The 23,443-nt window shown below is 41.2% G+C and overlaps 1 protein-coding gene across 2 annotated transcripts in view; it reads right to left on the reverse strand.

Annotated features, from left to right (window-relative positions):
• The window catches only part of LOC139749394 (transcription termination factor, mitochondrial-like), an 86,252-nt gene that overhangs the window by 33,569 nt on the left and 29,240 nt on the right, over positions 1-23,443 (reverse strand). For both annotated transcript variants that reach the window (XM_071663201.1, XM_071663200.1), the window contains exons 6-7: positions 13,935-14,031; positions 2,098-2,251 (exon numbers count right to left, since the gene is read on the reverse strand). In XM_071663201.1, the coding sequence (XP_071519302.1) occupies positions 2,098-2,251; positions 13,935-14,031 (251 nt within the window). The remainder of the gene's footprint in view (positions 1-2,097; positions 2,252-13,934; positions 14,032-23,443) is intronic.

The raw sequence follows: 23,443 nt of genomic DNA on the forward strand, positions 1-23,443 counted from the left end.
GGTAGTGAAAGCTTGCGGAAAATGAAATTTGGCAAGGCAGCGGGTTTGGATGGCGTTGCAGATGAATTTATTAAGAAAAAGGGTGACTGTGTAGTTGTAGTTGACTGATTGGTGAGGACATTCAATGCATGTATGGATCGTGGTGAAGTGCCAGAGGATAGGCAAAATGCATGCACAGTGCCACTGTACAAAGGCAAAGGGGATAAAAGTGAGAGTTCAAACAACAGAGGTAAAAGTTTGTTGAGTATTCCTTGGAAACTGTATGGTAGGGTAGTAATTGAGAGGTTCAAGTCATGTACAGAGCATCAAATTGGGAAGAGAAGTGTGGTTTCAGAATTGGTAGAGGATGTGTGGATCAAGTCTTTGCTTTGAAGAATGTTTGAGAAATACTTAGAAAAACAGATGGATTTGTATGTAGCATTTTTGGATATGGAGAATGCATATGATAGGGTTGATAGAGATGCTTTGTGGAAAGTGTGAAGAGTATATGGTGTAGGAAGTAAGCTGCTAGAAGCAGTAAAAAGTTTTTACCAATGTTGTAAGGCATGTGTACAAGTAGGAAAAGAGGAGAGTGATTGGTTCCCAATGAAGGTCAGTCTGTGGCAGGGGTATGTGATGTCCCCTTGGTTGTTTAATTTGTTTATCGATGGAGTGGTTAGGGAGTTAAATGCAAGAGTTTTGGAGTCTGTTGGGGATGAGAGGGCCTGGGAAGTGAGTCAGTTGCTGTTCGCCGATGATACAGCACTCATGGCTAAATCAAGAGAGAAACTGCAGATGGTGACTGTGTTTGGAAAAGTGTGTAAAAGGTGAAAGTAAACGTGAAAAAGAGCAAGGTTATATGGTTCAGCAGGGTTAGGATGTAAGTTTGAATGGAGAAAAATTGGAGGAATTGAAGTATTTTAGATATCTAGGCAGCAAGTGGTACCATGGAAGTGGAAGTGAGTCACAGGGTGGGGGAGGGGGCAAAGGTTCCAGGAGCAATGAAGAATGTGCGGAGGGAGAGAACGTTATCTCGGAGAGCAAAAATGGGTATGTTCAAAGGAATGGTAGTTCCAACAATATTATATGGTTGCAAGGCATGGGCTATAGATAGGGTTGTACGGAGGAGGGTGGATGTGTTGGAAATGAAATGTTTGAGGACAATGTGTGATGTGAGGTGGTTTTGATCGAGTAATTAATAAAAGGGTAAAAGAGATGTGTGGAAATAAAAAGTGTGTGGTTGAGAGAGCAGAAGAGGATGTGTTGAAATGGTTTGGACATATGAAGAGAATGAGTGTGGAAAGGTTGACAAAGAGGATATATATATATGTCAGAGGTGGAAGGAACAAGGAGAAGCAAGAGACCAAATTGGAGGTGGAATGATGGAGTGAAAAAGATTTTGAGAAATTGGGGCCTGAATATACAGGAGGATGAGAGGCATGCAAGGAATAGAGCGAATTGGAACAATGTAGTATACTGGGGTCGACATGGTGTCAATTAACTGAACCAGGGCATGTGAAATCCCTAGGGTAAACCATGGAAAGGTCTGTGGGGCGTGGATGTTTATAGGGAGCTGTGGTTTTGGTGCCTTACACATGACAGCTAAACTGAGTGTGAACGAATGTGACCTTTTTTGTTTGTTTTCCTGGTGCTACCTCGCTGAAGCAGGGGGTAGCGATGCCATTTCCTGTGAGGCAGGGTAGCTCCAGGAATGGATGAAGGCTGTACTTTCTTTTGTTAACTGACAATGATACAGTCTTGGCAAAGGTAACTCTTCACTCATGGTGTAACCTACAGCAGGCAGAGTCAGGCAACATCTCCTTCACTGATACATATAGATACAGTATTATAATTGCCGAAGGACTCCTGTATTGAAACAAGTCTTACAGTTACTCCTGGACCCCTTTTCAGGAGTTCCTGAATGAAGAGGTCTTTGATGAGAGTGTACTCCTAATGATACAGCCCTGCCAAACATACCATTTTGCATGAAGTGTTTTGCATGCACTGCAACCTCATGTTGGTGTAGTCCAGTAACATTTCCTTTCTTTATTGATATGTCCCACTCAGTGGAGGTAAGGTACGTACCCTCTATGGTTTAAAAGTAATTATGAAGCTTACCTATTAAAAATATGAGATGAGCAGCGACACATCCAAGGTTTGAGTGCCTGGCAACCCAAGTCAACAGCATGCTGCAGTCTTTCCTCTGCTTTCTTAGGACAATAGGCGAATACCCACATGTCTGCGAGGATGTCTTCAGAATGCATCCCATATCCTGAATAGTAGTAACAGTAGTTACAGTATCAAATTCATAGTAATACATTTACATAATTTGTAATTGATTGACAACAGATTTAACATCTAACTGGAAACTACAACATGCTCTTAACTTCAGGGAATACTGTTAATGTGAGTGTAGTAAGGCAGTGGGTGAAGTGTCAACCCTGCACATCTTTATCTGTAGGGTTTGAAGTAAGAACCATGTGATCAGGGAAACCAGGAGTGACTGTTTAATACACCAAAGGCTAAGATGATCTTGTATCACTCATCTGGCCAATATGGCTGCCAAGCCATATTGGGTGTTAGATCAGCATGAAATGAGGATATTCCCATAGTGATGTTTTGGTATAATCTGCTCTGGTTTCTGGCAGGATGATTGCTAATAATTGACCATTCTGACCTGTCAAAGCTTCATCAAAAGTTTGTTAAGAAAATGGTAAACCTGATAAAGGACCATTAACAAATCACTTCTGAACAGCTTCAATTCACATAACATAATAGTGTCTAGGGAGAGTAAAATAAGAAAAGATTACATTCAGTGAACAGTCAAGCACAGACCTAGGCTCCCATTCAATGCACAACAGCTCCTTAAAGCTGCCTCTTAAAGGGGTGCTTCTAGTTTTATCAATTGTCTTTATCATGTTATTGTTAATGATTTATTAATAATGTAACAGACTTCTCCCAACTTTTCATAACATTTAAAAAAGTACAAAGAAAGGATTACACATTTTCAAAATTGAAAACTTTTGAAAGTTGTAACAACCTGTGGATTTTTCCGTTGCAATATGTAAGTTTGGGTAAGATTAAAAACAACATCTGTTAATATTTACTGAATTTATCAAGAAATCTTCCTTCTTTCTAATCCCATGCAGACTAACATGTGTCAGTGTTAATTACTGTCATTATAACTGGAAAGTAATAAAATGGGGAAAGGGGAATTCCAGCCCCTGATCCCATCTTCTTCATCACCTATGACATGCAAGAGATATGTGGGAAAATATTCTTTCCCCTCCATTTCCATGAATAAAGAATAGATTTTTTCTATGTTAATAATGGCTCTTTTCTTTTTCTCTTCTCTAATAATAATAATAATAATAATAATAATAATAATAATAATAATAATGCTAATAACAGTATATATGATACTAGTAATTTTGTATACCTATCCTTGGAAAAGGTACCATGCCAGGGAAATGCCATAATCCCTAAGCTGGGCCAATGGGGTGTTGTGATGATGGACATAGCAGCAAGGCAACAGCAGCAGTTGACAGTTCAGCCAATGACTATTGGGCCCCTACTTCAGTGCTACAAATACTACTACTGCTGCTGCTGCTACTATTACTACTACAATTACTACGAACAATAATTATTCTGTCTCCCTATATGTCTAATGCCCGCTCCTTATGGGAACTCCCGTCAAGGGGCTGGCCACACAAAAGTCTCCATTCATCCCTGTCCTTACAGGCATCCCTCGCATACACCATTCCTAGCATTCTTCCACCATTTCTCTCCCTTCAGTACACTTTCACTCTATTTCCCCATGTTACAGGAGGTCTTCCTCTCAAACCAGCCCCTTTAATCATACTATCATACACTCCTTGTAAACTCCCCATTTTGCAATCTTTCCACATGCCTAAACCACCTCAAAAGTATTATGTTTCTCTCACTCCACAATGCATTCCCTTCCATAACAAATTTCTTGTACACCCCCTCATTTCTTTCTTCATACCATCTAGTCATACCACATACTTCTCTCAAGTACAAATAGCTCATTTCCACAGCCTGGAGTTATGACCTCTGTGACTCATTCCATTGTTCATGTTTTGGCTGCATAGGTCAGGGTTGGAATGACTATGCTATCCCTTGATCCTTTCTTCACTTCTATATGTACACCTCTTCCTTTCATCATACTATTCCTTATCACCAAACTTACCCAAGATAGCTCCTACATACTTAAATTCCACCACCTCTTCCAGTCTTTCTTTCCCCCATATCTATAATATAGATTAATACACCTTCTTCCTTCACTCTACAGGGTGTTGCAGAATCTAAATTTTCAGTTTTCTTTCAAACACCATTACTTTACTTGCATTTACCTCCAATCACTATGCTTATACACATCATAAAACAAACTTACAATCTCCTGCAACTTTTCTTCAATCTCAGCAAACAACACAGAATTATGAACTAAAAGGCTTGTCACTCACCACCACAATCCATCACTGCAATCCCTTTCCCGAGTTTTCCTTTCATCTCTCTTACCATTCTATCCCTACATATGTTAGAAAGCCATGGTGACATCACACAGCCCAGCTTCATCCCACATTTATCAAGAAACTTTTGTCCAACTCTCCAACTACAATGATTGCTCAAAATCTTTTTCACTCCATCCTTCCACCTCCAATTTGGTCTCCCACTTCTCCTCATTCCCTCCACCTCTGACACATATATCCTATTTGTCAATCTTTCCTCACATTCTCTCCATGCAACCAAATGATTTCAATACACCCTCTTCTGCTCTCTCAATCACACTCTTTCTATTACCACACATCTCTCTCACCCTTTCATTACTTACTCGATCAAACCACCTCACACCACATATTGCCCTCAAACATCTCATTTCCAACACATCCACCAGTCTCCGCACAACCCTATCTGTAGCCCATGCCTCACACCCATATAACATTGTTGGAACCACTATTCCTTCAAACATACCCATTTTTGCTCTTCGAGATAATGTTCTCACCTTCCACACATTCTTCAACGCTCCCAGAACCTTCGCCCCTCCCCCACCCTGTGACTCACTTCCGCTTCCATGGTTCCATCCACTTCCAAATCCAATCCCGGATATCTAAAACACTTCACTTCCTCCAGTTTTTCTCCATTTAAATTCACCTCCCAATTTACTTGTCCCTCAACCCTACTGAACCTAATAACCTTGCTCTTCTTCACATTTACTCTCAGTTTTCTTCTTTCACACACTTTACCAAACTCATTCACCAACTTCGGCAGTTTCTCACCCGAATCAGCCACCAGTGCTGTATCATCAGCGAACGAAAACTGACTCACTTGCCCCTCTCTCCAAAACTCTTGCATTCACATCCCTAACAACCCCATCCATAAACAAATTAAACACCATCCACGCATCCTTGCCGCAAACTGACATTCACTGCGAACCAATCGCTTTCCTCTATTCCTACTCGTACACATGCCTTACATCCTTGATAAAAACTTTTCACTGCCTCTAACAAGTTACCTCCCACACCATATACTCTTAGTACCTTCCACAGAGCATCTCTATCAACTCTATAACATGCCTTCTCCAAATCCATAAATGCTACAAACAAATCCATCTGTTTTTCTAAGTATTTCTCACATACATTCTTCAAAGCAAACACCTGATCCACACATCCTCTACCACTTCTGAAACCACACTGCTCTTCCCCAATCTGATGCTCTGTACATGCCTTCACCCTCTCAATCAATACCCTCCCATATAATTTCCCAGGAATACTCAACAATCTTATATCTCTGTAATTTGAACACTCACCTTTAAGGATCCCCTTTGCCTCTGTACAATGGCACTATGCATGCATTCCACCAATCCTCAGGCACTTCATCATGAACCATACATACATTGAATATCCTCACCAACCAGCAATACCATCCAAACCCACCACCTCGCCGGCTTTCATCTTCCACAAAGCTTTCACTACCTCTTCTCTGTTTACCAAATAATTCTCCCTGACCCTCTCACTTCGCACACCACCTCGACCAAAACACCCTATATCTGCCACTCTATCATCATACACATTCAACAAACCTTCAAATACTCACTCCATCTCCCTCTCACTTCATCAGTACTTGTTATCACCTCCCCATTTGCCCCCTTCACCGATGTTCCCATTTGTTCTCTTGTCTTACGCACTTTATTTACCACCTTCCAAAACATCTTTTTATTCTCCCTAAAATTTAATGATACTCTCACACCCTAACTCTCATTTGCCCTCTTTCTCACCTCTTGCACCTTTCTCTTGACCCCTTGCCTCTTTCTTTTATACATCTCCCAGTCATTTGCACTGTTTCCCTGCAAAAAAATGATTTGTATTATACTTAAGTGCCGAAACCCGTGTTAGTGAGGTTGCGCAAAGAAACACGAGAAATAGCCCAACCCACCCACATACACATGTATATGTGTATATGGCCACACATGCACATATACATACATATACATTTCACCTTATACATACATATACATACACAGACATATACACATATACACATGTACATATTCATACTTGCTGCCTTCATCTATTCCTGTCACCACCCAGCCACAAACAAAATAGCATTGGCCTTTTCCAGCGAAGTTGTGCCAGTAACAGTAAAAAAAAAAGCCACATTCATTCAAACTCAGTCTCTAGCTGTCATGTGTAATGCAACAAAACCACAGCTCCCTTTCCACATCCCAGCCCCACAAACCTCTCCATGGTTTACCCGACACTTCACATGCCCTGGTTCAATCCATTGACAACACGTCAACCCCATTATACCACATCGTTCCAGTTCACTCTATTCCTTGCACTCCTTTCACCCTCTTGTATGTTCAGGCCCCAATCCCTCGAAATCTTTTTCACTCTATCCTTCCACCTCCAATTTGGTCTCCCGCTTCTCCTCATTCCCTCCACCTCTGACACATATATCCTCTTTGTCAATCTTTCCTCACTTATTCTCGCCATGTGTCCAAACCATTTCAACACACCCTCTTCAGCTCTCTCAACCACACTCTTTTTATTACCATACATATCTCTTTCCCTTTCATTACTTACTCGATCAAACCACCTAACGCCACATATTGTCCTCAAACTTTTCATTTCCAACACATCCACCCTCCTTCGCACAACCCTATCTATAGCCCATGCCTCACAACCATATAATATAACGTTGTTGGAACCACTATTCCTTCAAACATACCCATTTTTGCTTTCCAACTTAATGTTCTCGCCTTCCACACATTCTTCAACACTCTCAGAACCTTCGCCCCCTCCCCCACCCTGTGACTCACTTCTGCTTTCATAGTTCCATCTGCTGCTAAGTCCACTCCCAGGTATCTAATACACTTCACTTCCTCCACTTTTCCTCCACTCGAACTCACCTCCCAATTAACTTGTCACTCAACCCTACTGAACCTAATAACCTTGCTCTTACTGACATTTACTCTCTGCTTTCTTCTTTCACACACTTTACCAAACTCAGTCACCAACTTCTGCAGTTTCTCACCCATATACATACCTCTGTTCCCACTTCACCTGCTTTCTGTACTGTTGCCCCCATTTGCTCAGTTGTTTTCCCTCACACAATCCTCCTCCTTCCAAGATACTTCCATACTCACTCCTAAGTTCATCAATACTTTCACTCATCCCTCACTAGGTATCTTTTTCAGCTCTTATACCTTCCTTCTAGTCACTTGCATTCCTTCCCTGAAGATACCATCCATACATCTCCCTTTTTTACTTCATCACTAATTCAACTTCTCATTCCACCACTCACTCCCTTTTCTCACATGTCCACATCCCACCTTGTATATGCCATACACTTCAACTGCACATTTAAGCACCTCTTTTCTAAATACCTTCCACTTCATTTGAATAATTTAATCTCATCCTGTGTCATTCCTTCTTCAATCCCTCTTGATACCTCTATTCGCTCACTTTCACACCTATTTCCCCTTTTCCTAAATGCACCACAAGCTTTTACCCTTGCTTCCACTAAGAAATAATAAGACATTCCACCTGCCACCTTTTTTAGCAAATACACATACAAAAACCTTTTCTTTGTATGCCTATCAATCAGCATGTGATCAAATAATGCCCACTCTGTCTAAGACAAAGTTCTGATGCCTGTTCCCAACTGGAAATCTCACAATGGGGTGGCCACAACAATAGTCTCCATAACTAGTGAACTCTAGTGCTGCTTCTAAGCCTTTAATGCCTCACCCTTAAGAGGCCACTAGCAGAGGGCAACTTTAGTGTAGTGTTTGCAGAGGCTCCTACCTTATGTTCCTACCGACTACTTCTACCTAATGCTCCTGCCTAATGTTCCTACTTCTCCTTCTATCCAATGTCTCTACCTAATGCACACATAATCATGTACCCATCTTTTTCTTAAACCAAGTATTTTCAATCACTCTTCCTCATGCCTTCATTAGCCACGTCACACAGCTTTGCACTCATATTCGCTGGCATCAAGAATCTATTATTATTATTATTTTGCTTTGTCGCTGTCTCCCACGTTTGCGAGGTAGCGCAAGGAAACAGACGAAAGAAATGGCCCAACCCACCCCCATACACAATGTATATACATACACGTCCACACACGCAAATATACATACCTATACATCTCAATGTACACATATATATACACACACAGACACATACATATATACCCATGCACACAATTCACACTGTCTGCCTTTATTCATTCCCATTGCCACCTCGCCACACATGGAATACCATCCCCCTCCCCCCTCATGTGTGCGAGGTAGCACTAGGAAAAGACAACAAAGGCCCCATTCGTTCACACTCAGTCTCTAGCTGTCATGCAATAATGCCTGAAACCACAGCTCCCTTTCCACATCCAGGCCCCACACAACTTTCCATGGTTTACCCCAGACGCTCCACATGCCCTGATTCAATCCACTGACAGCACGTCAACCCCGGTATACCACATCGATCCAATTCACTCTATTCCTTGCCCTCCTTTCACCCTCCTGCATGTTCAGGCCCCAATCACAAAAAATCTTTTTCACTCCACCTTTCCACCTCCAATTTGGTCTCCCACTTCTCCTCGCTCCCTCCACCTCTGACACATATATCCTCTTGGTCAATCTTTCCTCACTCATTCTCTCCATGCGCCCAAACCATTTCAAAACACCCTCTTCTGCTCTCTCAACCACGCTCTTTTTATTTCCACACATCTCTCTTACCCTTACATTACTTACTCGATCAAACCAGCTCACACCACACATTGTCCTCAAACATCTCATTTCCAGCACATCCACCCTCCTGCGCACAACTCTATCCATAGCCCACGCCTCGCAACCATACAACATTGTTGGAACCACTATTCCTTCAAACATACCCATTTTGCTTTCCGAGATAATGTTCTCGACTTCCACACATTCTTCAAGGCTCCCAGGATTTTTGCCCCCTCCCCCACCCTATGATTCACTTCCGCTTCCATGGTTCCATCCGCTGCCAGATCCACTCCCAGATATCTAAAACACTTTACTTCCTCCAGTTTTTCTCCATTCAAACTTACCTCCCAATTGACTTGACCCTCAACCCTACTGTACCTAATAACCTTGCTCTTATTCACATTTACTCTTGACTTTCTTCTTTCACACACTTTACCAAACTCAGTCACCAGCTTCTGCAGTTTCTCACATGAATCAGCCACCAGCGCTGTATCATCAGCGAACAACAACTGACTCACTTCCCAAGCTCTCTCATCCACAACAGACTTCAAACTTGCCCCTCTTTCCAAAACTTTTGCATTCACCTCCCTAACAACCCCATCCATAAACAAATTAAACAACCATGGAGACATCACACACCCCTGCCGCAAACCTACATTCACTGAGAACCAATCACTTTCCTCTCTTCCTACACGTACACATGCCTTACATCCTCGATGAAAACTTTTCACTGCTTCTAACAACTTGCCTCCCACACCATATATTCTTGATACCTTCCACAGAGCATCTCTATCAACTCTATCATATGCCTTCTCCAGATCCATAAATGCTACATACAAATCCATTTGCTTTTCTAAGTATTTCTCACATACATTCTTCAAAGCAAACACCTGATCCACACATCCTCTACCACTTCTGAAACCACACTGCTCTTCCCCAATCTGATGCTCTGTACATGCCTTCACCCTCTCAATCAATACCCTCCCATATACCCTCTATCTACCTATAAATGTGGTAGATTCCACAATATTAAGTTCATTTATGACACAGCAGTGATTATTCTAGAGCAATCTGTTACAATACCTTATTTCTCTTATTATATGTTTGTATGAAAATGAAATATTAAACTGTACAGTATATCAATAGGCATAATAATACAACATAAGAATGTGAGCTGTATTACAGGTACACCACTGATTTTCCAGCAACTGATGGTTTGGCACCTCCTTTAGTCCAGACAAAATTACGTGAGGGAACTTGAAATTACCGTGGCCACAAGACTAGTTTACTGGGCAGCCACACATGGTGTTGTGTGCAGGGCATGCCTATTTACATTCTTTACACTGCACTTGTTGGTGGTGATACTGCAATTCTGAGAGATTCTTAGCTTATTTTGCTTAAATTTAACCCTAGCTGTGGCTTCTAAGACATATGAGAGTGTCAGTCATGGTGTTAAACATAAATGCCAGTCCATATCAATCCACGATAAAGTAGAACTGTTGAAAAAAATGGACCGTGGTGTTTCGGTATGTAAGCTGTGTGACATCTACAGTATTTTATGATATAAAGAAGCAAAGGGAGAAAATATTGAAATTCTATGCAAACAGCAATTCCAAGCAAATGACGATTAGAAAAACTGTGAAAGATCATAAGAGCACAATCGAAAGATGATAGAATGGTTTTGACAGCGTCGGAGTGATGGAGTGGACTTGTCAGGTAGCGTGATAATGGACCAGGCTTAGTTGTTCCATAAGGAACTAAAATTACAACATGAGCATGACTTCAAAGGATGGTTTCAAAGATTCAAGAAGCGTCATGGAATTTCCATTAATAAAGTGTGGAGAAAAGCAGTCTGCAAACCACAAAGGAGCTGCCGAGTATGTGAACAAATTGGCAAAACTCGTAGCTGGCAAGCACCTCAGTCCTGAGCAGATGAAACTGCATTATTCTGGTGTTGCACACCTAGGAAAACACTAACAGCAGAAGACGAAGAACAGACTTACCATCTTATGGCACTCAAACATTTAATATCTGTTCAATTTAAATTTCTAGCAGTCCATGGTATACTTTAGACACATGGGAGATGTATAATTAGTGGGTTAGAGGTGTGTTGATGAACTGTCATTATGTGACCAGGGATGGTTCGGCAAAATGGTTAATCTGTTGGAACCAAGAGTGCCAGAAAATTGGTGGTGTACTGTACCATTATAAGTAGGAATATCTACATACCTATGAGTATCTATGATGACATTCTGACATCATGGAAGGGCTAGCACATGATGTACAACACACAGCCTGATTATTGTACTATGGTGTTTCTCTCATCTGCCACACTACCACCCATCTCGTATCTTGCTTGTTGTAGGATTCTATCTTTTTTGGGAGATGTTTCCTGTCGGAAATATCTAATTAAAGTTCATCTAGCATTCTTTTGAATGTTTCTATAGTCACTCCATATAGATTTTTCAGTTTTTTTCACACTTGATCACTCTTTTCTGCATCAGCGAGGTAGCACCACGAACAGGTTAAGAAAGGCTACATCTGCTCAAATCCATTCCCTAGCCATCACGTGTAATGCATTGAAACCACAGCTCCCTATTCACAACCAAACCCAACAGACCTCTCCATGGTTAAGCCTAGATTCTTTAAATGCCTTGGTTGAGTCCATGGACAGCACACAAACCCTGTATACCACATCATTCCAATTGCATGCCTTTCATCCTCCTGCATGTTCAGGCCTCAGTCACTCAAAATCTTTTTCACCCAGTCCTTCTATCTATAACTTGGTCTCCAATTCTGGCACATACATCTTCTTTGTCAACCTTTTCACACTCAATCTCTCCATATGTCCAAACCATTTCAGCATACCCTCTTGAACAAAACTTATTATTGCCACACATTTCTCTTACCCTTTCATTACTTACTCAATCAAACCACCTCACACTAAATATTGTGCTCAAACATTTCAACACATCCACACTCCACACATCTTAACTATAGCCCTCACATTTATGTAATATTGTTGGGACTACTATAACCTTCAAACAAACCTACTTTTGTCCTCCCAGACAATGTTCTCTCCATCCACACATTCCTCAGTTCTCCTAGGACCATTGCCTGCTCACCCACTCTATGACTTACTTCCACTTCTCATGGTACTGCATGGAATAATCATTCTAGCTTCCTCGCCGGGTATTCATATATTTCTTCCATGTGCACTGTAGTATATTTTTAGGTATTACATGATTTGATGTGTCTGTATCTAAGCTGGTGAGTTATTTCAAGTTTAGAGTGTTGCTTAGGGTAAGATGGTCAAGTTTTGAAGTCAGCCTGGCAGAGTATAAGTTGGACTGCCTTTGACTCAACCCTATCAAGTAAGGATACAAAGCTAGAACCATCCCAGATGTGAAAGCAGTACTCCATACAAGTACAGATCAGTCCTTTGTATATAAATGGAGCAACTGTTCAGAAGAAAAGAAATTTTGACATCTAAACAGGACTCCCAGTTTCTCATGGGAGACAGCTATTTCTGTAATGTGGGGTTCCCAAGAAAGAGTGGATGTTACAGTAATACTAAGTATGTTCACTGAGTTAACAGGTGGAATTACAGAACTGTCAAAGGAGAGATGAGAGATATTAGGAGTTTTCAATAGAGAGATAAGTAGAACTAGGTCTTGGAGGCATTAAACTTGACTAAATTTCATCTACCCCACTGAGATATTCTGTCCAAGTCTGAGGTTACTGAGGAAGCTGTGTCAGGAAGAGATGTAGATTGACTGAGACAAGAAGGAGCAGAATTGAACTAAGTGGATGAATGCAGCACTGAGTCATCAGCACAAGAGTGCATTCAGTTATTCGTGGAAGAGAGGAAATCGCTGATAAAAAAGAAAAAAAATTATAAAGGACAGGACTGACCCTTGAGGGAAAATGCTGCTGAAGGCAAATGGGGAAGGCTGATCCATCAGCAACCATGAAAACACGAAAACAGATTAGCCGGAAAGGAAGCTAGATACGAAGGAGCAAAAAGAGGGAGGGAGGCCAAAAGAACAAAGATAAGACCCAGATGCCATACTGTTACAACCTTTGGATAAGTCAATGGCAACTACACAAGACTCCCCAAAATCTTTCATGAATGATGAGCAGACATTAGTATGATAGGAAACAATATCACCAGTGGATCTCACCTTACTGGTGATCAAAGAGAAGACTGGGATTTAAAGTGTCTAATGATATGGAAGTGTGGCCATTGGAAACTTAAGGGTGGGCCATTTTAATAAATGTTTCTTTCCCTACATCTCAAAGGTTTAGAATTCTCTACCCTCTCATGTCTTTCCCGATGCTATGGCCTGGCACTTTTTAAAAGAGGTTTTCTTTTCCTCCAAAATTCATAATTACTTTCACTTATCTCTTCCTCTACCCTTTTATTAACATTTCTGTATTTCAATTATGGCCCAGCCTTGATGTGAACTTTTGTCCCTGACTGGAGCCTCAAATGAAAAGAAAAAAAATCATGATGCAGTACATATGTTTCAGGGAAGAAAAATGTTTAAATATCTACTATTCAAATAACTACTATTAAAAACAAATGTACTAACATAAATAATAAACTAAAACAGTATAGTACAAAACTGAAGAGCAAGAGGATGAAGAGTCTTAATGAAATCACTGCTCCAATTACTTTTCAGTAAATACGTGTTATACATACTCTGAAAAATATCAATCATGTCCTCTAGCCGCTTCATTTCCATGAAAAGAATCCTGTGGGGTTTTACAATCTTCTCTGTGAGGCACTCAACAGGGACCTGGAAAAAAGATCTCCAAAAATAAGTTGCAATCCTCCAAACCAAACTTGTATTTAATTCTAAATCCCCTACTTCCCTTTCACAATGGAAGGTTTTGTCACACATCTGGCAAACCACACATCTCTACAGAATACAACATAATGATGACCCAACACCAATAATCTAATGAATTTTGTACATTGACTACTTTCTATCTCACTTAAATGAAAGATCAAAATGTTAATATCTTTATACAAAATATCAATGAATCATCAACAATTCATTAAGAAAAAATAGTTTTGTATCTATGCTATCTCCAAGTCATCTTTGGGTTCATGATAAAACGTTTTGTGATACCAATTGCTTTCTTACCCACTGTAGTAAGGCTTTGTGAAGTTAAGATAAATCAGGTATTTATACATTTACAACTACCCTAGGACTCTTTTCTTGAAAGGTTCCTGGAGTTACTCCAGCACCTCTTTTCCAGCAGCTCCTGCAGCTGCAAAGCTACACTACATTCAATAGCACAGGAATGATGAATTCCTTTGGAGTGGGAAGATCTTAATGATATTGTACTATCAATGATGCAGCATTGCTAAAGGTGAACTTTTCACTCACAGTGTAACATCATACAGGCAAAGTCTGGCAACACCTAAATAAGGTAGTGAATTACAATGGAACACAAAGGATTGCAAACAACAAATCAGTCGATCCTTTCGAGACTGCTTGTGATAATACAGAGATCAGAAACTGATGGGACATACCTCCATAGGCATGAATAAAATGAGTTATGAACTTAAAAGCTAAATACTGGTCATGTATTGTCATGTATCTTTGGTTGTATCTATTTATTCTATTTATTCTATTTATTTTGCTTTGTCACTGTCTCCCACGTCAGCAAGGTAGCGCAAGGAAACAGACAAAAGAATGGCCCAACCCACCCACATACACATGTATATACATGCTAGTCCACACACGCAAATATACATACCTATACATCTCAACGTATACATGTATATACACTCACAGACATACATATATACACGTGTACATAATTCATACTGTCTGCCTTTATTCATTCCCATCGCCACTCCGCCACACATGTAATAACAAACCCCTCCCCCCTCATGTGTGCGAGGTAGTGTTAGGAAAAGACAACAAACGCCCCATTCGTTCACACTCAGTCTCTAGCTGTCATGAAATAATGCACTGAAACCACAGCTCCCTTTCCACATCCAGGCCCCACAGAACTTTCCATGGTTTACCCCAGACGCTTCACATACCCTGGTTCAATCCATTGACAGCACGTCGGCCCCAGTATACCACATCGTTCCAATTCACTCTATTCCTTGCACGCCTTTCATCCTCCTGCATGTTCAGGCCCCGATCACTCAAAATCTTTTTCACTCCATCTTTCCACCTCCAATTTGGTCTCCCACTTCTCGTTCCCTCAACCTCTGACACATATATCCTCTTTGTCAATCTTTCCTCACTCATTCTCTCCATGTGACCAAACCATTTCAAAACACCCTCTTCTGCTCTCTCAACCACACTCTTTTTATTACCACACATCTCTCTTACCCTATTATCACTTACTCGATCAAACCACCTCATACCACATATTGCCCTCAAACATCTCATTTCCAGCATATCCACCCTCCTGCCCACTACTCTATCCATAGCCCATGCCTCGCAACCATACAACATTGTTGGAACCACTATTCCTTCAAACATACCCATTTTTGCTTTCCGAGATAATGTTCTCGACTTCCAAACATTCTTCAAGGCTCCCAGAATTTTCGCACCCTCTCCCACCCTATGATCCACTTCCGCTTCCATGGTTCCATCCACTGCCAAATCCACTCCCAGATATCTAAAACACTTTACTTCCTCCAGTTTTTCTCCATTCTAACTTACCTCCCAATTGACTTGACCCTCACCCCTACTGTACCTAATAACCTTGCTCTTATTCACATTTACTCTCAACTTTCTTCTCTCACACTACGAAACTCAGTCACCAGCTTCTGCAGTTTCTCACATGAATCAGCCACCAGCACTGTATCATCAGCGAACAACAACTGACTCACTTTCCAAGCTCTCTCATCCACAACAGACTGCATACTTGCCCCTCTTTCCAAAACTCTTGCATTCACCTCCCTAACAACCCCATCCATAAACAAATTAAACAACCATGGAGACATCACACACCCCTGCCGCAAACCTACATTCACTGAGAACCAATCACTTTCCTCTCTTCCTACATGTACACATGCCTTACATCCTCAATAAAAACTTTTCACTGCTTCTAACAACTTGCCTCCCACACCATATATTCTTAATAACTTCCACAGAGCATCTCTATCAACTCTATCATATGCCTTCTCCAGACCCATAAATGCTACATACATAATCGTATCTATGGTGTTGAAGAATTTAAACTGCACTCAGTGGTAAAATTTTCCTTGTTTACAGTCTTCCTCAAGAAAAGGTATTTTGCCTCATTCGATAAAAAATATATGCCCAAAAGTTTTCTGTCCACTGCTACAAGTAAAATCAGACTGATCTAGTCTTATATAGCTGATCAGATTAAAGACTGCCAAAGCTTTTGGTCATTCTGAATACCAGTATCATATCACCTCTTCACCTTCCTTTTTTTTAAAAAGCTGAATAAGTTTAACCTTCTAGATGGCTCTCACAGGATCTGTTCCTGTCTGCAAGTCATCTTATGAGCTTCTGCTGCATTTTTTCGATTCTGTCTTTCTCATGTAGGGTGACCAAAACTGAACACAGTATTCAAGGTGGGGACACACCAATGAGCTGTGAAGAGCACGGATCAGTTTTTAGACTTGAAATTGAACAAAGCTAAAAGTTTTGTACGATTTTTGCTGCTTAAAGCACTGCATTAGTACAATGGTCTTTTCCTCACTTACAGCTTGTAAATCAAAAGAATTTATGCTGTGGCATTTCTTTTTGTTTTTACTGCTACTCTGTAAAATGTGCACTATAAGCCTAATCCATTGGATAGTTTGCTTTGCACAGTGGGAGTAACACAACCAATGAGGCCAGGTGCTGCTGCTACTGTGTACGGGCTTGAAAGCTGGGAAAATTTTGAATTTCAGTGGCTTAAGGAAAAACTCTAGTTTTCTGGAGTATCCAAGTCTCACCCCACCTTCTCATGGTGACTTCATTATTACATCCTCAGGGGTAAAGCAGAAACAGGGCAATAATAGTAGTTAAAATAAAAAAAAGACAAACACTTGTGGCGTTCTGGGGTTTTAGCTTTTCAGCCAATATGAATGACCTACTTCCTCAGGAAAACACAGCATTGGAGTTCCCCTATGGCTTGTCAAAGGTGCGGCACAAAAGGTTAAGAAGTGACAATGAAGTCTACCAGTTATGCTGGGGAGTAAAAGGGATGAGTAATTGAGGATAATGACAATGTTTTCTTTTTTTTTTTTTTTTTGCTATATCGCTGTATCCCGCGTTTGCGAGGTAACGCAAGGAAACAGACGAAAGAAATGGCCCAACCCACCCCCATACACATGTATATACATACGTCCACACACGCAAATATACATACCTACACAGCTTTCCATGGTTAACCCCAGACGCTTCACATGCCCTGATTCAATCCACTGACAGCACGTCAACCCCGGTATACCACATCGATCCAATTCACTCTATTCCTTGCCCTCCTTTCACCCTCCTGCATGTTCAGGCCCCGATCACACAAAATCTTTTTCACTCCATCTTTCCACCTCCAATTTGGTCTCCCACTTCTCCTCGTTCCCTCCACCTCCGACACATATATCCTCTTGGTCAATCTTTCCTCACTCATTCTTTCCATGTGCCCAAACCATTTCAAAACACCCTCTTCTGCTCTCTCAACCACGCTCTTTTTACTTCCACACATCTCTCTTACCCTTATGTTACTTACTCGATCAAACCACCTCACACCACACATTGTCCTCAAACATCTCATTTCCAGCACATCCATCCTCCTGCGCACAACTCTATCCATAGCCCACGCCTCGCAACCATACAACATTGTTGGAACCACTATTCCTTCAAACATACCCATTTTTGCTTTCCGAGATAATGTTCTCGACTTCCACACATTCTTCAAGGCTCCCAGAATTTTCGCCCCCTACCCCACCCTATGATCCACTTCCGCTTCCATGGTTCCATCCGCGGCCAGATCCACTCCCAGATATCTAAAACACTTTACTTCCTCCAGTTTTTCTCCATTCAAACTTACCTCCCAATTGACTTGACCCTCAACCCTACTGTACCTAATAACCTTGCTCTTATTCACATTTACTCTTAACTTTCTTTCACACACTTTACCAAACTCAGTCACCAGCTTCTGCAGTTTCTCACATGAATCAGCCACCAGCGCTGTATCATCAGCGAACAACAACTGACTCACTTCCCAAGCTCTCTCATCCACAACAGACTTCATACTTGCCCCTCTTTCCAAAACTCTTGCATTCACCTCCCTAACAACCCCATCCATAAACAAATCAAACAACCATGGAGACATCACACACCCCTGCCGCAAACCTACATTCACTGAGAACCAATCACTTTCCTCTCTTCCTACACGTACACATGCCTTACATCCTCGATAAAAACTTTTCACAGCTTCTAACAACTTGCCTCCCACACCATATATTCTTAATACCTTCCACAGAGCATCTCTATCAACTCTATCATATGCCTTCTCCAGATCGATAAATGCTACATACAAATCCATTTGCTTTTCTAAGTATTTCTCACATACATTCTTCAAAGCAAACACCTGATCCACACATCCTCTACCACTTCTGAAACCACACTGCTCTTCCCCAATCTGATGCTCTGTACATGACAATGTAAATGGGATTATTGGTGAGAGTAAAAGGAAGGAGCTTGTGGAGAAACTTAAAAGTCATAGTCTGGATGTGCTGGGATTGCAGAAACCCATACCTTTGGGCAGGGTGCATGAAGTGAGAATGGAAGTGGTGAATGCAAATTATGCGAGGGTGTGGAAGGAGGAGTGGTATGGATGGGAATGAATGAAAATCATCATGGAATAGGGAAAGAAGGATGTGCAATGGTGCTATTACCGAGAATAAGGGAAGGTGTTACCAAACATGAATGGAATGGATCAAGAATAGTGTGGGTGAAAAAAAAGACTGCAACTCTGAAGTATATGCACTTGTGAATATGAAGACTGTGCCAGGTAAAGATGAAATGAAACATTTCTGGAGAAATTTGAATGACTATAAATGGTTTTGGGAAGGAGAGAAAGGGGCCTCTAATTGGTGATATGGCTGCGAAGGTGGGATCTGATGAAACTGATGAGATAGATGGTAAATGGAGAGTGCCTGGAGTAAATGAGAATGGAAGTTATCTTGTGGATGTCTGTGCTCGGAAGGCTTTATTCCCTGCAAAAACCATTTTTCAACAAAAGATCATCCACAAGATGAGAAACATTGGGCAAGAAGAACAAAGGGGTTTGAATATTTGGCAGTAGATGCAAGGCTGAGAATGGCCGTGCTGGATGCCAGAGTTGTGAGAGGATTCTTTAGAGACTGACCATTTTGCAGTTCTTGTGGTGGTGGGGATCACGGAGAAACAGAGGTAAGGTGTAAGGAAGAACGAAGACGTAAATGCATTGCCAAGCGAGATGAATAAAAAAAAATGCAAGGAGTATGAAAGAAGGGTGACCAAAAGTTTAGATGGAGGTGCAGTTCATGTAGAGATGTAGTCATAAGTCAATGAGCTGTTCCATAAGTTTAGAGAAGGACTATCAAAGGTTGTAGAATTAGGAGTAAGATACAAGGATCTGAGAGGAAAAAGTGGAAATGCATGGTGGACAAATGAGATTAGAAATACTATGGAAGAGATAAAAAAAAAGGCATATGGCAGATTGCTTGAAAAGAATATACAAGTGTAAGTCCAGAAAAGGAGGGAAGAGTATAAGATGTGTACACAGAATGTTAACAAGCTGATAAAGAAAAGCAAAGAAAGAGTAGATAAAGATTTTGGAAGAAAGTTGAGTGAAAAGCTTAGGAAAAATAAAAAATTGTATTGAAAGGTCGTGAAAAGGGAAAGGGGTGGATGTAAGAGAGGAAATGTTAATGTGAGAAGAAAGGGGAGTTGCTGAATCAAAAGGAGGAAGTGATGGGAAAATGAACAGAGTATTCTGAAGAACTGATGAATGTGGGAGGTGAGGCAGCAGTTCTTACATGCATGAGTATGGAGGATGGAAGGAAAAGGATAAAAGTGCAGGGGTCTATTGCAAGACGGGAGGTAAAAAGGGCAGTAATGAGACTGAAGGTAAGAAACGCACCTCGAGTGGATGGGATCATGGCTGAAATGTTGAAGTATGGAGGAGAGTAATACAGTGCATGTAATTTAGCATGGAAGCAGAAAGTTGTGCCAAAGGAATTAGTTAAAGCTATTACTGTTCCTTTATTCAAAGGAAAAGGTGCTAAGGTTATGTGTAGCAATTATAGGGGAATAAGTATACCAGGAAAAGTGTATGCAAGTGTTGACTGACAGAGTAGTGGAAATGAATGCAGAACAAGTGAGGAGAAAAGGGGTTTTAGGAAAGGCAGGGGAATGTGTGGATAAGATTTTTGTGTTGAAAATGACTGATGAAAAGTATACATCAGAAGGAAAGAAGGTGTATGGAACTTTTACGGATCTAGAGAAAGCATATGATAGTGCTGAGTGGAATGCTTTATGGGATGTGTTAAGAATATATGGGGTAGGAGGACAACTGTTAGTTAGGTGTGAAAACTTTCTATAGAATAGAAAAGTCATGTGTAAGAATGGATGGAGAGTTTAGAGAAAGCTTCCATATACATGAGGGTGGAAGACAGGGCTGTGTGATGTCACCATGGCTTTTTAGCATATATATGTATGGATAAAGTGACAAGAGAGGTAGAAGCAAAACCAGGGAAAGGGGGTGCAGATGGAGTGTAGTGGAGGTATATGATCCTGTGTTGTTTGCTGAGAGTGAAGATGAGTTGCAGAAGGTTTAAGTGTCTTTTATGATGTGTGTAAGTACTGGCAATAGAAGATAAAAGCATATAAAAGTAAAGTAATGGCGTTTGAAAGGATAGTGGAGGTATAGATTTTGCACAATCCTTTTTTTTTTTCTTTTTTTTTTTTGCTTTGTCACTGTCTCCCGCATTTGCGAGGTAGCGCAAGGAAACAGACGAAAGAAAATGGCCCAACCCACCCCCATACACATGTATATACATACGTCCACACACGCAAATATACATACCTACACAGCTTTCCATGGTTTACCCCAGACGCTTCACATGCTCCGATTCAATCCACTGACAGCACGTCAACCCCGGTATACCACATCATTCCAATTCACTCTATTCCTTGCCCTCCTTTCACCCTCCTGCATGTTCAGGCCCCGATCACATAAAATCTTTTTCACTCCATCTTTCCACCTCCAATTAGGTCTCCCTCTTCTCCTCGTTCCCTCCACCTCCGACACATATATCCTCTTGGTCAATCTTTCCTCACTCATTCTCTCCATGTGCCCAAACCATTTCAAAATGCCCTCTTCTGCTCTCTCAATCACGCTCTTTTTATTTCCACATATCTCTCTCACCCTTACGTTACTTACTCGATCAAACCACCTCACACCACACATTGTCCTCAAACATCTCATTTCCAGCACATCCATCCTCCTGCGCACAACTCTATCCATAGCCCACGCCTCGCAACCATACAACATTGTTGGAACCACTATTCCTTCAAACATACCCATTTTTGCTTTCCGAGATAATGTTCTCGACTTCCACACATTCTTCAAGGCCCCCAGGATTTTCGCCCCCTCCCCCACCCTATGATCCACTTCCGCTTCCATGGTTCCATCCGCTGCCAGATCCACTCCCAGATATCTAAAACACTTTACTTCCTCCAGCTTTTCTCCATTAAAACTCACCTCCCAATTGACTTGACCCTCACCCCTACTGTACCTAATAACCTTGCTCTTATTCACATTTACTCTTAACTTTCTTCTATCACACACTTTACCAAACTCAGTCACCAGCTTCTGCAGTTTCTCACATGAATCAGCCACCAGCGCTGTATCATCAGCGAACAACAACTGACTCACTTCCCAAGCTCTCTCATCCCCAACAGACTTCATACTTGCCCCTCTTTCCAAAACTCTTGCATTCACCTCCCTAACAACCCCATCCATAAACAAATTAAACAACCATGGAGACATCACACACCCCTGCCGCAAACCTACATTCACTGAGAACCAATCACTTTCCTCTCTTCCTACACGTACACATGCCTTACATCCTCGATAAAAACTTTTCACTGCTTCTAACAACTTGCCTCCCATACCATATATTCTTAATACCTTCCACAGAGCATCTCTATCAACTCTATCATATGCCTTCTCCAGATCCATAAATGCTACATACAAATCCATTTGCTTTTCTAAGTATTTCTCACATACATTCTTCAAAGCAAACACCTGATCCACACATCCTCTACCACTTCTGAAACCACACTGCTCTTCCCCAATCTGATGCTCTGTACATGCCTTCACCCTCTCAATCAATACCCTCCCATATAATTTACCAGGAATACTCAACAAACTTATACCTCTGTAATTTGAGCACTCACTCTTATCCCCTTTGCCTTTGTACAATGGCACTATGAACGCATTACGCCAATCCTCAGGCACCTCACCATGAGTCATACATACATTAAATAACCTTACCAACCAGTCAACAATACAGTCACCCCCTTTTTTAATAAATTCCACTGCAATACCATCCAAACCCGCTGCCTTGCCGGCTTTCATCTTCCGCAAAGCTTTTACTACCTCTTCTCTGTTTACCAAATCATTTTCCCTAACCCTCTCACTTTGCACACCACCTCGACCAAAACACCCTATATCTGCCACTCTATCATCAAACACATTCAACAAACCTTCAAAATACTCACTCCATCTCCTTCTCACATCACCACTACTTGTTATCACCTCCCCATTTGCGCCCTTCACTGAAGTTCCCATTTGCTCCCTTGTCTTACGCACTTTATTTACCTCCTTCCAGAACATCTTTTTATTCTCCCTAAAATTTAATGATACTCTCTCACCCCAACTCTCATTTGCCCTTTTTTTCACCTCTTGCACCTTTCTCTTGACCTCCTGTCTCTTTCTTTTATACGTCTCCCACTCAACTGCATTTTTTCCCTGCAAAAATCGTCCAAATGCCTTTCTCTTCTCTTTCACTAATGCTCTTACTTCTTCATCCCACCACTCACTACCCTTTCTAATCAACCCACCTCCCACTCTTCTCATGCCACAAGCACCTTTTGCGCAATCCATCACTGATTCCCTAAATACATCCCAGTCCTCCCCCACTCCCCTTACTTCCATTGTTCTCACCTTTTT

Source organism: Panulirus ornatus, chromosome 7 (genome assembly GCF_036320965.1).
Source record: "Panulirus ornatus isolate Po-2019 chromosome 7, ASM3632096v1, whole genome shotgun sequence".
NCBI lineage: Eukaryota > Metazoa > Arthropoda > Malacostraca > Decapoda > Palinuridae > Panulirus > Panulirus ornatus.